The sequence below is a fragment of the Mesoplodon mirus genome (genome assembly GCF_964341445.2).
Source record: "Mesoplodon mirus genome assembly, chromosome: 4".
In the NCBI taxonomy this organism is placed as follows: Eukaryota; Metazoa; Chordata; class Mammalia; order Artiodactyla; family Ziphiidae; genus Mesoplodon; species Mesoplodon mirus.
The window spans coordinates 6,800,265-6,814,785 of record NC_138979.1 but is presented as its reverse complement, the minus strand read 5'-3'; the positions used below and the strand labels follow the sequence as shown (position 1 = coordinate 6,814,785).

Here is a 14,521-nt window from a genome sequence, read left to right as displayed (position 1 = left end):
CGGTGCTCAGCTGGGATTGGTCAGACCTTCCTCCATAAGCAGTAATGAAAACCAGACCTCCTGGGACCTGCTTGAAGCATAAAGGAACTCAAAGACCAGAAAACAGCCAGGGAGGGTGGGAGTTAGCTTGGGAGTGTAGCGGATGGATCACATTGATGAGCTGCTGCTTTCAGACAGCTGTCTTCCGTGTTTCAGCTCCCAATCTTGGGCCAGTTTATCTTTGCACCGTGGCCAAGAAAGATATTAATACTACTTAAGACCATCTTCCTTTCTGGGCCGTTGCTATTCTGCTTAACAAAATAAGGTGACATTTTGTTTTCTTTTATTGAGGAAGAAATCCTCAGCTAAGATGACTTAACATGGATTTGTCTTCAAAAATATACCGAGCTCTTTCCTCCTCCAGATCACCTACAGGCATTACCTTGTTGCTGCGTTCAATCCCAACATAATCAGCCTCTTCTGGAATTATCACAAAGAGCTCGGCTTCGTAGGCACCTTCCCCTTCATTTCTCGCGTTGATTATGAGCATAAGGTGGTTTTCATCTCCAACGATGACCTGATGCTTATCTCTAAAAATGCAGTTTAAAAAGAATCATTAGGTACTATATGCGTCTCTGGATTCATGGATATTTTATTTAAGGACTTACAGGAAGATGTAAACATGCAAGACGGGGAAAAAAAAACAAGATGGATCGTCATGAGGGGGTGGTGAGAAGAATCAAAACTATGTCTAGATGAGAAGGACAGGAAAACATCTAGCGGTGTTCTGGTCAATGTTTAACAACCAGCGCTTCAAACTAGTGGTTACCAGTGGAGGAGGGGGCAACATGGGTGGGGGAGGGGGAGGTACAAACCACTGGGTCTGAGACAGGCTCACGGATGTATGTACAACTCAGGGAATAGAGCCCCTACTTTGGAGTAACTGTAAATGGGAAGTAACGTTTAAAAACTGTATAATAGGCCTTCCCTGGTGGTGCAGCGGTTAAGAATCCGCCTGCTAATGCAGGGGACACGGGTTCGAGCCCTGGTCCGGGAAGATCCCACATGCCGTGGAGCAGCTAAGCCCGTGCGCCACAACTACTGAGCCTGCGCTCTAGAGCCCGTGAGCTACAACCACTGAGCCCGTGTGCCACAACTACTGAAGCCCGTGCACCTAGAGCCTGTGCTCCGCAACAAGAGAAGCCACCGCAATGAGAAGCCCACACACCCCAACGAAGAGTAGTCCCCGCTCGCCGCAACTCGAGAAAACCCATGCACAGCAACGAAGACCCAACGCAGCCCAAAATAAATAAATAAATTTATTTATTTATTAAAAAAAAACCTGTATAATAAATAAGGTAACAACCAGTTCTCAGAAACAAAGAAAACCAGGATGTGTAGCATTTGCCGATTCCAGTGGTGTAAATCCTCCCACTGTGGTCAGTTTCAAGCTCCCAACATCCTTAATGATCTGCCAGCAAAAATTCCCAAAAAGTTGACAATTGGCTCACAAGCCAGGAGGAGACGGCTTCAGCACATCCCTGAAAACATCCCATAGGAGGAAGATGGGCAATGGGAAGAGGGGGAGGGAGGTGGTTTAGAAAGTAGGAGAGGAGCTGAGTGTGACGCAAAGAGGGAAGAAAGAGGCAGATGAAGGAAGATCTCAAATAGCTGATGGTGAGGTATTCTGAGGACATTTAATTCACTCCAAACTCCAAATTGAAACAGCATATGGAAATGCCTACTCGTGACCCTTAATCAAAGCTATTGCTTCGGACACTGGCTAGATTATGAAGTTTGGAAAAAGTCCCCTTGAGAGGTTACCAAGAAGCTTCCAAACCCTGGCGGCGAGATAGTTCCTGGGGTGGGGATGGGTTGAGGCAGCTAGAGAGGAGGGCAACCGGAACCACCAGAGATGAGTTAACTTCAGACAGAAACATTTCCCCCCACTTTTGGTGAAGGATGGAACGGCTCAGGCAAAGTCTTGGGGTGTGTCACTTAACACCAATGACAAAGGCCTAAACCACAGGCTAACCCAAAGTGTAGCCAAGCGCAGAAATTTCACGCAGTGCACTTATTTTGGTAGTGGCTGGAAGTGTATACTTTCTCCAGAGAAGCTTTAAGTGAACACCTGTATGCCATTAGATAAAATGGACAAGTTTATTTATTTAAACTTACGGTCTAGCTGACAGCTTCAAGTCAGGAATGCACATGTTATCTTCTCCACAGTCGACCAGGATGTGAGCCTGTGTTGTGGAAAAACATGTATCAGGAAGAATCTGGGAAAACCTGAATCCCGTCCTTTCTCTTGAAAATTATGAATGATCCCATAAGTTAAACCAAAGCTTTCCTTTCACTCTGCATGAGTCTACCTAGCTAGAAACTCTGTTCGGCAGTGACCTCCCCTTATAGGCTAGTTTACTTAGGAGCCCGATTCCAATTCATTCTGAAATGTCTGTAAAGAATGCTACTCTGGCCGATGTTTTGAGGATTACAAGCTGTACTGCTTCTATTACAGCCACATTTTGAACAAATTAAATCTTGGTTCCACAAGGGGAAGGGCTTCTGAAAACACAGGGATGCAGTGTTTCAAGAAACATGTTCAGAAAATCTCCCAAATGGTACAAGTGTGTATGCAGGAATGAAAACAAAAGGGCCTGGATTTCGTCTTAAGGTCACAGGAGCAATGCCCAGGGCCTGATTGAGAATATACCATCAAAGACGGGCCAGGACCTACCTGTTTGGTAACAGTGTTTTCCCTGTAGTAATTCAATATTGGTTTCACCTCCAGACCTTCTTTAAAGGTGGATTCATCCAAACTGTAATTCAAACTAATGTTGATTGGAGACAGTTTATCTCGGAATTCAGTTTCATCCTAGGGAAAATAATCACAAACTCAAGAAAGGCCCTGTAAAATGGCTGCAAGATGTTAGTTGGTGAAAGGCAGGCAGCATTTGACTCTGGCCATTAAAAGTGAACGATGAAGTAATTACCACCCCAGCGGGCCTAGGCACATGCTGTGGACGTGGCATAGAGAAGCCAGTTTAATGAACGTATGTTCAGAGTTGGAATCATTTAGGCTTCGTTGAAATACATGCTTCTAGAAGCAATCTTCAGGTTCTCCAGATCTTCAGCAACTCACATGGATTGGTCAAATTGCACAGTTAAAAATCAGATGCACAGTAAATGTCACTGAAAGTTGCGTGAACTGGGATTTTTATTTTAATGAGGTTGGCAGAATTTGTAAGTCCCCTTGGGCTCAGAGGAAGAAGACCTCTCGATTCTCTTCCTTTCTTATCATCTCTTTAAGTCCTTGTTTGCATGAACTTCAAAACACCTTCAGCACATCTGAAGTTCCCTTAGAAAAAGCACCAGAACCTTCCTGGGGAGGGAGCGGGTAGCACCAGCAGCAAGACCTGGACACACAGGAACTCCCAAACCATGGAGTGGGCATGCCACCCTTCAGCTGGGTGCCAGTATCAGTCATAATGAGACACGAGGGTCGTGCACCAGCTTTTCATTCTAGCATGTGTTTGTAAACGCTGCCTTCTACAGGTTTTCCCTTACTATATCCCCTCAAAGAGGAGACCAAATGAAAAGAGGCTTCACCACCTCATCACTGGTAAGAAGATGAAATAACTGTATCATAACACATTTTGGCTTTTCATTTCATAGTAGGTTTAGGAGTTATTGTAAAAATACATTGCTTTAAAAATGTAATTATAATTTACTTTTAATAAAGCCTTTGAATGCCTCACCCTTTTCCTAAGTTGGCTCAGAAATGCACATTGATACAATCTGGCCAAACGTCCTCACGTAGGATAAAAATTCAAATAAATTGTGTCTAACTTTTATGTTTTTTGCGGGGAGGCAGTTAGAAATGAAAACCACCTGAGTTAGTACTAGTACTAAAGAGTGTATTCAAAACAAGAAGAAGCTTAGGAGCAGAAACTCACACAACATTGTAAATCAACTATACTCTAATAATTAAAAGAAAACAAAGCAGCAGCTTAGGAATTAAAAGCAATACATAATTAGGTTGGCTGAAGTCAGGCTCAACAGAGGAGTGTGTGGCCTTAAAGATTTCTCCTATAAAGTGAAAATAGATGTGGGTCTATGTGAACCACTGTGATGTTTAAATGGAGAAAAATGGTTGGAATTTGGACTTCAATGTTAGAGGCCAGAAAGGTGATTCTGGAACACTTACTCGAAGGTAAACGATGAAATCCTGGCATTGGAGGGATTTCTGCCCCTTTATCAGGAGAGGGAAGACGAGATGTGACTGATGATTATCAAGGAAGAGCGTGCGTTTAACGGCTCCTTTTTGTTTCAGGGAATCTAATTGCACCTCGGCAGTCAGGCCTAAAGGACAGACAGAAAGCAAATATAATCCAGAAAGGAAAAGTATTCAGTGAATGTAGCGCTTTATCAGAGATATGAATTCCTATTTCAACTTGCTTATTCAGGAAACATTTTTTCCATAGTTGGGATCAGAAACAATACATGAGCTGCAAAGATTTGATAAAATACTCCCCAAGCTAAAAAACTTGTTCTATAATGGTTTTACACAAAAAGTCATTTCCCCCATAATTAGGTCTGTTCTTACAGACAGTACCAATTATTCAAGGACTATTTATGTAGAAGTTCCCATATTTATAATAGAAATCTTGGTGCTAATGAAGAGCTCTTTGAAAGCTTTATATGGTCTGTGCAATGCTTACTGTTGACTTTTCCTGATGTGGTATAGGAGTGGAAAAATGAAAATATGCTCACCTATTGTGTTTGAAATGCTCTGGCCCGCCACAGATGCACACACTCTTAAAGAAAAGCTAGGGAAAATAATAATCAATAATTTATTGGTTAATAAACTTTTTCAAATGAAGTAGCAAACTTCCTTTACCTTACCCCAGATAAAACGAATGCTTTATTTTTCCTCTATACTTCTCTTAGTGTACACACACACACACACACAACCAAACAAATAAATATGCATATATTTATTGATTGATATATATACTTATCAAAAATATATTTATATACATATATATATCCGACAATTCTAATACGATTAAGAAAGGTGACATTATTACATAGGAAGGTAATACTTAAAATATTACTAGAGGTCGATTGATTTAATCAGTGGATTAATTGATCAGTTACTTGCTGCCTTTTTTCAAGAAATGCATGTGAATATCTTCCATGTGCCAGGGAGTGAAGAATTGGACAGAACAGCAGGGGGACAGCGAGTGGCAGAGCCTGGAGGTGAGCAAGCATGGGACCCCAATTGGAGGAACCTGAAGAAATCGGGTGCCTTAGAGAAGGATGGGGAAAACTGTAGGAAGCCGAGGCTGGCTGGGTCAGTAGGTAGGGAACAGGGCTTTGAAAATCACGTTAAAGAATCTGGATCAAGAGGTGCAAACTATTAGGTATAAAATAAACTACAAGGACATATTGTACAACATGGGGAATATAGCCGATATTTTATAATAAGTATAAATGGAGTATAATCTTTACAAATTGTAAATCACTATACTGTATCCCTGTAATTTATATAATATTATACATCAACTACACTTCAATTAAAAGTATTTGGATTTAATTCTGAGAGGCATGGAGCATCACGGTACGATTCACCCATAATCCACTCTCCGTGGAAGGAGATAAGAACTCAGGCAGGTACTTGCCAGGAGTGGGATATAATTTGAGGCAGAAACACCAGAAGAGGGAAAGGAAAAAGAAAGAAAATGGGGAGCGTAGAGTGACCATCTCAGGCTTCGTAAGCACAACAATACAGTGTATAAGGTCAATAATAAAAGGATGGGGCTTCCCTGGTGGCGCAGTGGTTGAGAGTCTGCCTGCTGATGCAGGGGACACGGGTTCGTGCCCCAGTCTGGGAAGATCCCACATACTGCGTAGCGGCTGGGCCCGTGAGCCATGGCTGCTGAGCCTGCGCGTCCAGAGCCTGTGCTCCGCAACGGGAGAGGCCACAACGGTGAGAGGCCCGCATACCGCAAAAAAAAAAAAAAAAAAAAAAGGATGGATATGTAGGAGAGACCCTTATAGTTTTGCCTTGAACATGCCCTAAACTCAATCCAGGGAGGTGCCTGCTGTGGCTTGTAGGATGGCCTGCACTTGGGTCTATCCTGTGGCCTTGGAGGGAATGAGGACTGGCCAGTGGTCTCTGCCTGACTGTTGCATGTGCTGACCTCCCTATGGAAAAATGTCAAGCTCTAAGCGCCAGCATTCAAGATGGGGCCTTTTCACATTTCTAAGAAAGTAAAAATGTAAGAAAATACTTAAGTATGATTTAATGACAGCCTTAACGTTTTTACTAGTAAATACTCTAGTATGATTTGAATATTTCCACAGAATCCAAAAGGAGTAAATAATCTCTAGTCGTGCTTTAATTATGTGTCAGCTTCCTGTGTCAGATATAATGAAGATGTGTCACATCTGGGATTCATCTAGCTCCCGTGACCTCAGTCAATGTCTCCCTTCAGGGTAAGTAATTTGTCACATACCATTAAGCCAAACGTTTTCCGAGATGTCTTTGCTATTTCAAGTGTTTGTACCACTTCCCCTGAGAAATCATGAATTCCAACCCACTTCCACTTCAATTGGAATAATTCAAGAAAGATGAATAGTTAATCACATCTTTAAATTTTGTAGCAGGTCTGGCTTTCAAAATTGGAATTTTTTCTGTGTCTGACTTTTTTGGAGGTACTTGGGTACATGTTAAAATTGTTGACCATTTTTCTATTCATCCTTATACTGAATAGACAAAACTCATTAGCTTGTATATGATAAATTCCTATTTGTAATAAAATTATCAATATATCTATAGATAAAAATAATTTTACATACAGTATTTTGTCTAACACAATTGAGAAGCAATAAAAAATTTTTGCAAACGAGATAAAGTTATGAATGTGAACATTATCTCCTCCTTTTGAGAAGAATTTGATTGAAAAACGATGTCATCAGCTGAAGGGTAACTCGGTTTATAAATTATATGTCAGTGTTATTCTATACTTCTTAGTTCCCCCTTTCTGTTACCTTTATATCATTAAGTGGACGATTTTAACTTTTTTCATACAAGTTTAAATAACTGCTACGACTTACTGAATTATTGATAATAGCACTCCAACCTAAACTTTTTGGCTTATAGATGTCTTTAGCAGAAAAGAGTTGCCAAATTATAACTTTCAAAGCACTGTCTTCTGATCTAAAAAGAAAACCTCACTGAAGTATTCATTCTGAATTTAGAACATTTATATTATGTTATATATAAACACACACATATACATCATATGTTTTATATAACAGATACTTAGGTGCACTCACAGGTCTATACCTAATTATAACACACACTTGTTGTCAGAGAAAGCTGTGAATTATTATTAAATTAGAATTTAAATTTCAAACTAGCATTTATGATCATAGTCAATATGAATAGGTCTGACTGGAGTGAAAAAACTCCATTAAACCAGCCCAGATCCCTCATCACATAATTTCTAAATGAAACTGTTGGGCTATACTTCTGGTGCTTCAGAAGGCAGGACAGTACCTTACAAATCCTCTAATACTAGTCCTAACCCAATGCAAGAAGGGTTAGAATAATGACCTGGTGATGTAATGGTGCTCATAGCCACATATGGGAGAGGAGGAATGAGATAAATGTGAAACAGGACTTAAAAGTACAAAGCAATTCATTTTTCAATCTAACCAATTCAGTACTCGTTCAGTGATGGCAAATATCAGGTTTTACATAAAGTTAGGCATATCTGAAAAGTTTTTCCAAATTTGAAAAGGGGATAGTTATTAACTTTTATATTTATAAAATAATTTTTTTTACCAAATAGTTTTAATCTTTCTCATTAGATAACAATTATGTGAATATTTATGGGTTGGCTTTATTTTATTTTTTTTTCTAGTTTAGAAATGCAAGTAGCAGAAACTTTATAAAATTACACAACTGGGCTTCCCTGGTGGCGCAGTGGTTGAGAGTCCGCCTGCTGATGCAGGGGACATGGGTTCGTGCCCCGGTCTGGGAAAATCCCACATGCTGCGAAGCGGCTGGGCCCGTGAGCCATGGCCGCTGAGCCTGCGCGTCCGGAGCCTGTGCTCCGCAACGGGAGAGGCCACAACAGTGAGAGGCCTGCGTACCGCAAAAAAAAAAAAAAAATTACACAGCTGTTTGAAAGGCAGAGAAATTCACATTGAGGGAAATGGAGAACTATTTCCCAGTTAGAGGTTTACTTAATAGTTTTCAGATGTACAATACAAGATTATACCAAATACAGACAAAAATTACAGAAAAGAAAATCAACAAACGCTTTTCAATCATTTTGAAAAAAATGAGCTAAATTCCTGTAATAAATTTAAAAAAGTATCCGAGAAACACATTCGAGACTGAACCTGCTGTTAATTTTCCATCTTCTAATACTCTGAGTTACCCATTCAAAATTTTTGCATGTGGAAATAAAACATCTTTCAGGAAGGAAATGGATGCAATAGAATCAAATAAATAATTGTAATTGTAATTTGCCCACATAACAAATTGTATTTTATCTAAGCAATCTGATTTAATGCAACAAGAGTTCGTGAAAAGAAGGAAATTTTCTTGTTAAAAAGTAATATTCATGTCGATCCCAAACTCCCAATCTGCTATATTTAAAATAAAATGCCTTTCCATGAAAAAAACAATTAAAAAATAATTTTTTTAAATAAAAAGGAATATTCTTTCCATAAAACCAAACATCCCACAATCTGTTAAAAAACAGTTAAATTTTTTAAAAAAATTCAAAAACTGAAAAATCCTGAGAAAAGATGATCTAGTTCGTAGCAACATTTCACACCAGAGTGTGCCACACACATATGCTTTAAAGACTTCAGTCTAGAAGTCCATTCAGTGATGAATGTGCGGGCAGAGGACTATTGGGCGAAATACCAAAGTTTTAATACTTGTGCCCAAGTAGCACTCCTTGTTCATTTCATGTTCATTTCATCCAGGGTTAGGAGAGATGCTAGCTAGCTCTTTCACATATTTTCTCAGATCAGGTTTTCATTATAATATTTTATGGTTTCATACCATTTTAAAATGTGCTCAGGGCATTTCCCAGCTACTTTCAGAAGCTGCTTAAGGGGAAGACAGGCCTCCCTGAACCGAGAGCCCCCAGCAAAGGATGTTTTTCAAAGAATTCTTCAGGGTCCTCCACACCCCCATCCACCACCCTCAAAGGCTTTGACTCCAGTCTGAACCCGTGTCCAAGGCCATGAGCAACGTGCTGAAACTGGCTTCTATGGGTCTAGACTGGTGTGTTCTGCATTCTGACTTTCTCAGGAACTGACCATATCATCTGAAAATGGAGGTAAATCTCAAATGCTTCAAATGTTTGTTGATTTTTCAGAGAACATACAGTAAGGCATTACCCAATATGACAGACTTCTGACCCTGGAGGACCTACATATTGAGAAACAAAGTGGCATTTTCTTGAGCTGTGCTACAGCCAAGTTCCATTTCTTACTGCCTTCGGGTGACTGGCCAGATTCACAAGGAACATTCTCAGAAGGTGTATGAGCCTGTTTGCCTACAGGCCAGGCAGAGGACTATTCCTGATGATGAGATCATGGCCACAAAAATATAGTTGAGGACACAAAAATCTCTATTTTTATAATGTTTACCTTCTGTCTCATTGTATACAGATGTGAGGTTATAAAACTGACATCTATTTTCAGCACAGGAAACCATTTAACCCAAGCCTGACTATTTAAGAAAAAAAAAAAAAAAGGACAATACATATGTCTGAAAAGTGGTTTCCATATGCATATGCAAATACAAGAATCAAGGTATTTTATTATATTTTCAGTTTGGTTAATGTTTATTTTAGTACGCCAAGATTCTAAGAGATCTCCAAGATTTGCTTTGTCAGGAATTTTCTCAAGTGTTTTCGTTTCTCATCACACGTGGAGGCTGTAGATTGGAGAAATGGCCTTCCCGTGACAGCACGAGATCAGCATCGTGTTAGAGATCCTTTGATTTTTCTTTTGAAAGACTAACAACTGGCTGCTCAGATTTGTTGCACAGACCCACAGCATTAGCACACCCTTGGAGCCTCTTAAGAAATGTAAAGTCTCAGCACCCATCCCAGGCCTACGGCCCCCATAGCTGCATGTTCACCAGATCCCCAGGTGATCTGAGTCCACCTAAGAGGGCTAGAAGCACCGCACTGACTCACCAGGCCACAGATGCCATCGATTCTGGAATCTGGCAGGTTTTATTTTCCAGATTGATGATCCCCGGGTGCAGAAGAAGCTGGGCTCCCACCGTCACAACCGGCCTCGCTCTGCAGGGAGAAGACACACGGTTTTAACCAGCCCCGGGAGGGGCAGGCAGAAGCCCACTACTACAATTCTAGAGGCCACGGCCAACATTCCCGGCCCTGGTGCCAAGAATTCCCCTCACTGAGTGAGCAGGTGGGCTCCAGACTCAACCAACGACCTCCAAACACATCTGGTAGCTCATGAATACAAATAAAGGAGCCACGGGCCCATCAAGCACAGCCGCATTCACGGACCTTCTCTGTCTGTGGAGGGGCTCACGGTATTTTGGCGACATGGCTGTGAAAGATTTCTCCTCTGGGACCTGCTAGTCTGTCCATATTCCCATCTGAATATGAGGAAATACATCATCCTACAGTCACTCACGTTGCATCTGTAAGTACTCGAGTTTTGCTAATTTTGTCACCATGTTGGCTGGTGATTTTTAACTGCTGATTGATCATTTTCTAGACAAGCTTTGCAGATTGAGCTAAACACATGAGGGTGAGTTGACTCATTCTGTGCTTCACGTGGAGCAATGGTTCCCAACCCTGACTGCACAACAGAAGCACCCCGGGAGCTTTAAAACAGAAGCCAGTCTCCCGGGGTCAAGGCCAGGCACTGGAATGTCAAAAAACAAAAACAAACAAACAACAAAACCCTCTCGGGGCTTCCCTGGTGGTGCAGTGGTTGGGAGTCCGCCTGCCGATGTAGGGAACACGGGTTCGTGCCCCGGTCCGGGAAGATCCCACATGCCGCGGAGTGGCTGGGCCCATGAGCCATGGCCGCTGAGCCTGCGCGTCCGGAGCCTGTGCTCCGCAACGGGAGAGGCCACAACGGTGAGAGGCCCGCGTACCAAAAAAAAAAACAAAACCCTCCAGGTGATTCTATTGTGCGGCCAAGTTTGAGGAGAGGGTCTAATACTGAGTAAACTCCATTCCAACCACCCAGTGAGGATAAATCAGACAAGAAAGTAAGTCACTGGGAAAAGGAATGGGGCAATATTTATAAAGCTTGGTGCCAAGATAGGAGAACTGGGAGCAAAATCTCCAGGTGACAGTGTGAAATGATGCCGTGTTGCTTAAGTTTTCCTCTGACAGGAGGGAGGGCTGGGCCTTGGGGCAGTGTGTTGTTTAGGGCACTGGTTTAAACAATTCCATGATTACCGTAGTGGCACCCAATGGGAATTTTCCTGAACTCCTGTGCACTATTATCTGTACTCTGTTACGTGATTTTTCTTTTCAATATTGTGTTAGCTCCAGCCCTTGGAAAAGCAGTTGATAAGACAGGATTAGACACACAAGACACTTATAAGGGCAAATACTGATGAGGGAAAAAGGGGAGGGAGGGAGGAGGCTGGGACCAGCAGTCAGAGTGTGATGTACGTCTGATTTCTGTGAAGAAGTAAGGAAACGAAAGAGGATCTGGGAAAGAAGCTCCAGCCAGGGCACTGGGGAGTCCTTGAGCCAAATCTGCCTGCTAGTGGAGCTCCAGGTGGGCCTGTATTTGTATCCCTGTTGTGTCCAGTAATCGGCTGGGAGCAGCTCATGGGAAATAGGGCCTTGTTGCAAATGTAGACTTAGAGCACAGTGGAGGGACCATGAGTCATTTCACTCCATCAGCTCTGAGTGGTGCATCTTCATGGCCACCACAAACACAGCCCCACCCTTCAGGTACTTTGAGAGTTTCAGTCACCTGATTCTCTACCCCCTGAAGTGGAGAGTGGCTGGTGTAAATCAGCCCTCTGAGTATGTCTTGGGACTGCTGAAGAAGACAATCTTGCCTACTTGAGGAGACCTACTTTAGAATCCCTCAGGGAGTTGACCTAGGTTCGAACTATGTGCCCAGAACACCTGGGTTGGCCCTCTGCCTTTTGTCTTGATATCCTGACCTAGTGTCTTGCATTCCTATAAAACGTTTTTTTAAGAATAAAAAAGAATCTAAATTTTTTTTAAGAAGAAAAAAGAATCTAGTAAGTAACTGGTAGCACTGTCTACCAGTTACTTATTATTCCATGTACCTTACATGCAGATTCTTACTTAATCCTTTCAACAAAAATAAACTTGTAATGTAAATATTATGCCTATTTTACAATGAAAAAAATCTGAGGCTCAGAAAGTTATAGAAACTCGCCCAAGATTACAAATGGGTGAGTGTGTGGAGTGGCCAGGTTTTTAAAATCCAGACCTGTCACATTTGAACAGTTGTTCAATTCTTGCTTTTGGAGACCACCAATTCTTGGTATTTCTATTTCTTAATTTAGTGTCCACACTTGATGATAGAGGCCAGGGTGCATAGCAACACTCCCCCACCCTGCATTCCTTATCTATAGGCACATTTTAAAGCAAAAGTATTCAAATGTAATAACTTTAAAAAGTGTGTCATTTTAGAAGTTCTGCTAAGATTCATATCTTATTTAATGTTATGTTAGTAGAAGCTGGAAGTTTGGTCATGAGGTATGAGAACAAAAAGACAGAAGGGCTGAAAGAAAGGGGAAAATATTGAGAGCAAATACTCCTCCAAACTTTACAAAGAGCATCTAAATGCTCTCCAGAATAAATAGTTGGGATTTACTCTTTAAGGCAAAACTAACAACGAAAAAGAAATGCATTTGAGACGGTTAGAAGAACATGTCCACGGATGGAGGAATAAAGAAAACGTGGCATTCAGCCATAAAAAGGAAATCTTGCCATTTATGACAACACAGAAGTACCTTGAGAGCATTACGCTAAGTGAAAAAAGTCAGACAGAAAAAGATCAATACCATATGATCTCACCTACATGTAGAATCTAGAGACAAAAATCAAAACCAAAAAATGAACATATAGATACAGAAAACAGATTGGTGGTTGCCAGAGGTGGAGATGAGATGGAGGTGGAAATGGATGAAAGTGGCCAAAAATATAGACTTCTATTTATAAGATACATAAGTTTGGGGGATGAAATATATAGCATTAATAGAGTTAATAATACTGTGTTGTATATTTGAAAGTTGCTAAGAGGGTAGATTTTAAAAGTTCTCATCTCACACACACAAAAACTGTAACTATGTGTGGTGATGGATGTTACCAACTAGACATTGTGATGATCATTTTGCAATATATACAAATATTGAATCATTATGTTGTATGCCTGAAACTAATATAATGTTACATGTCAATAAAAGAAAAGTGCATTTGCATAACACCAACCACATACCTGTAAACAGCTACTTTTCCTGTTCCAAATGCACCCACAATTAAATCTAAAAAAGACAAAAGCACACAACACGTGCACAAAATTTTATACAAACGATCCAAACTCATAATTATAAATAGCACATGAAGCATCCTGAAATGCTGATTGCAGAGTGAGAGTCATAAAAGTAAGAACAGCAAATCACACCGTTCTTAAGACGTTTTGGAAAGGATACTGGAACTTCACTCTAGCTCCATATGACACATACATCAATAGATCTCAAACCCTTCCGGACTCAGGAAGGCCAGCCTTCTAGAAATGCTTCAGATGCTCATCGTAACACCATTTCTCCTATCCTCCAGACTCAAGGCACACATCTTAAATCAAAAGGAAAAGCAGGGGCTAAGGGCCTACTAAGTGCCAGGCTCGTAGCACATTGTATTTTATCATCCCACTACCAGAACAACCCTATAAGGAAAGTATTTTACCAACGAAGTGAGACATTTTGGCTGTCATCTCGCCACAGCCATTTGCTCTTGACAAATATGCGGATGGCGAGTATGGTTTTGGCAGAGTGATCAGTAGCGTATGAAATAACTGACATAGCATTACAGCAGTCTCTCCTCATTTGCGGTTTTGCTTCTTCAGTTTCAGTTACCTGTGGTCAACCACGGTCTGAAAATATTAAGTGGAAAATTCCAGAAATCAACAACTCATCAGTTTTAAATTGCACGCCTTTCTGAGCAACGTGATGAAATCTCATGCCGTCCTGCCCCATCCTGCCCGGGATGTGAATGATCCCTTGGTCCAGCGTGTCCTGTCCGTAGTCACTTAGCCAACTTGGTGTCTCAGTGCTTGTTCTAGTGACCCTTACTTTACTTAATAATGGCTCCAAAGTGCAAGAGGAGTGAGACCAGGGACTTCCCTGGTGGTCCAGTGGTTAAGACTCCATGCTTCCACTGCAGGGGACAGTGGTTCGATCCCTGGTCGGGGAACTAATATCCCACACGCCGCGTGGCACGGCCAAAAAAAAAATTAAAATTAA

General features: G+C 41.3%; 1 protein-coding gene across 1 annotated transcript in view; it reads right to left on the bottom strand.

The window, feature by feature from the left end:
- ITGA8 (integrin subunit alpha 8) overlaps positions 1-14,521 on the bottom strand; it is a 185,979-nt gene that overhangs the window by 76,937 nt on the left and 94,521 nt on the right. Inside the window, exons 14-20 of the mRNA XM_082617052.1 lie at positions 13,498-13,543; positions 10,218-10,325; positions 4,753-4,808; positions 4,187-4,341; positions 2,717-2,854; positions 2,158-2,225; positions 422-569 (exon numbers count right to left, since the gene is read on the bottom strand). Of these exons, the coding sequence (XP_082473178.1) occupies positions 422-569; positions 2,158-2,225; positions 2,717-2,854; positions 4,187-4,341; positions 4,753-4,808; positions 10,218-10,325; positions 13,498-13,543 (719 nt within the window). The remainder of the gene's footprint in view (positions 1-421; positions 570-2,157; positions 2,226-2,716; positions 2,855-4,186; positions 4,342-4,752; positions 4,809-10,217; positions 10,326-13,497; positions 13,544-14,521) is intronic.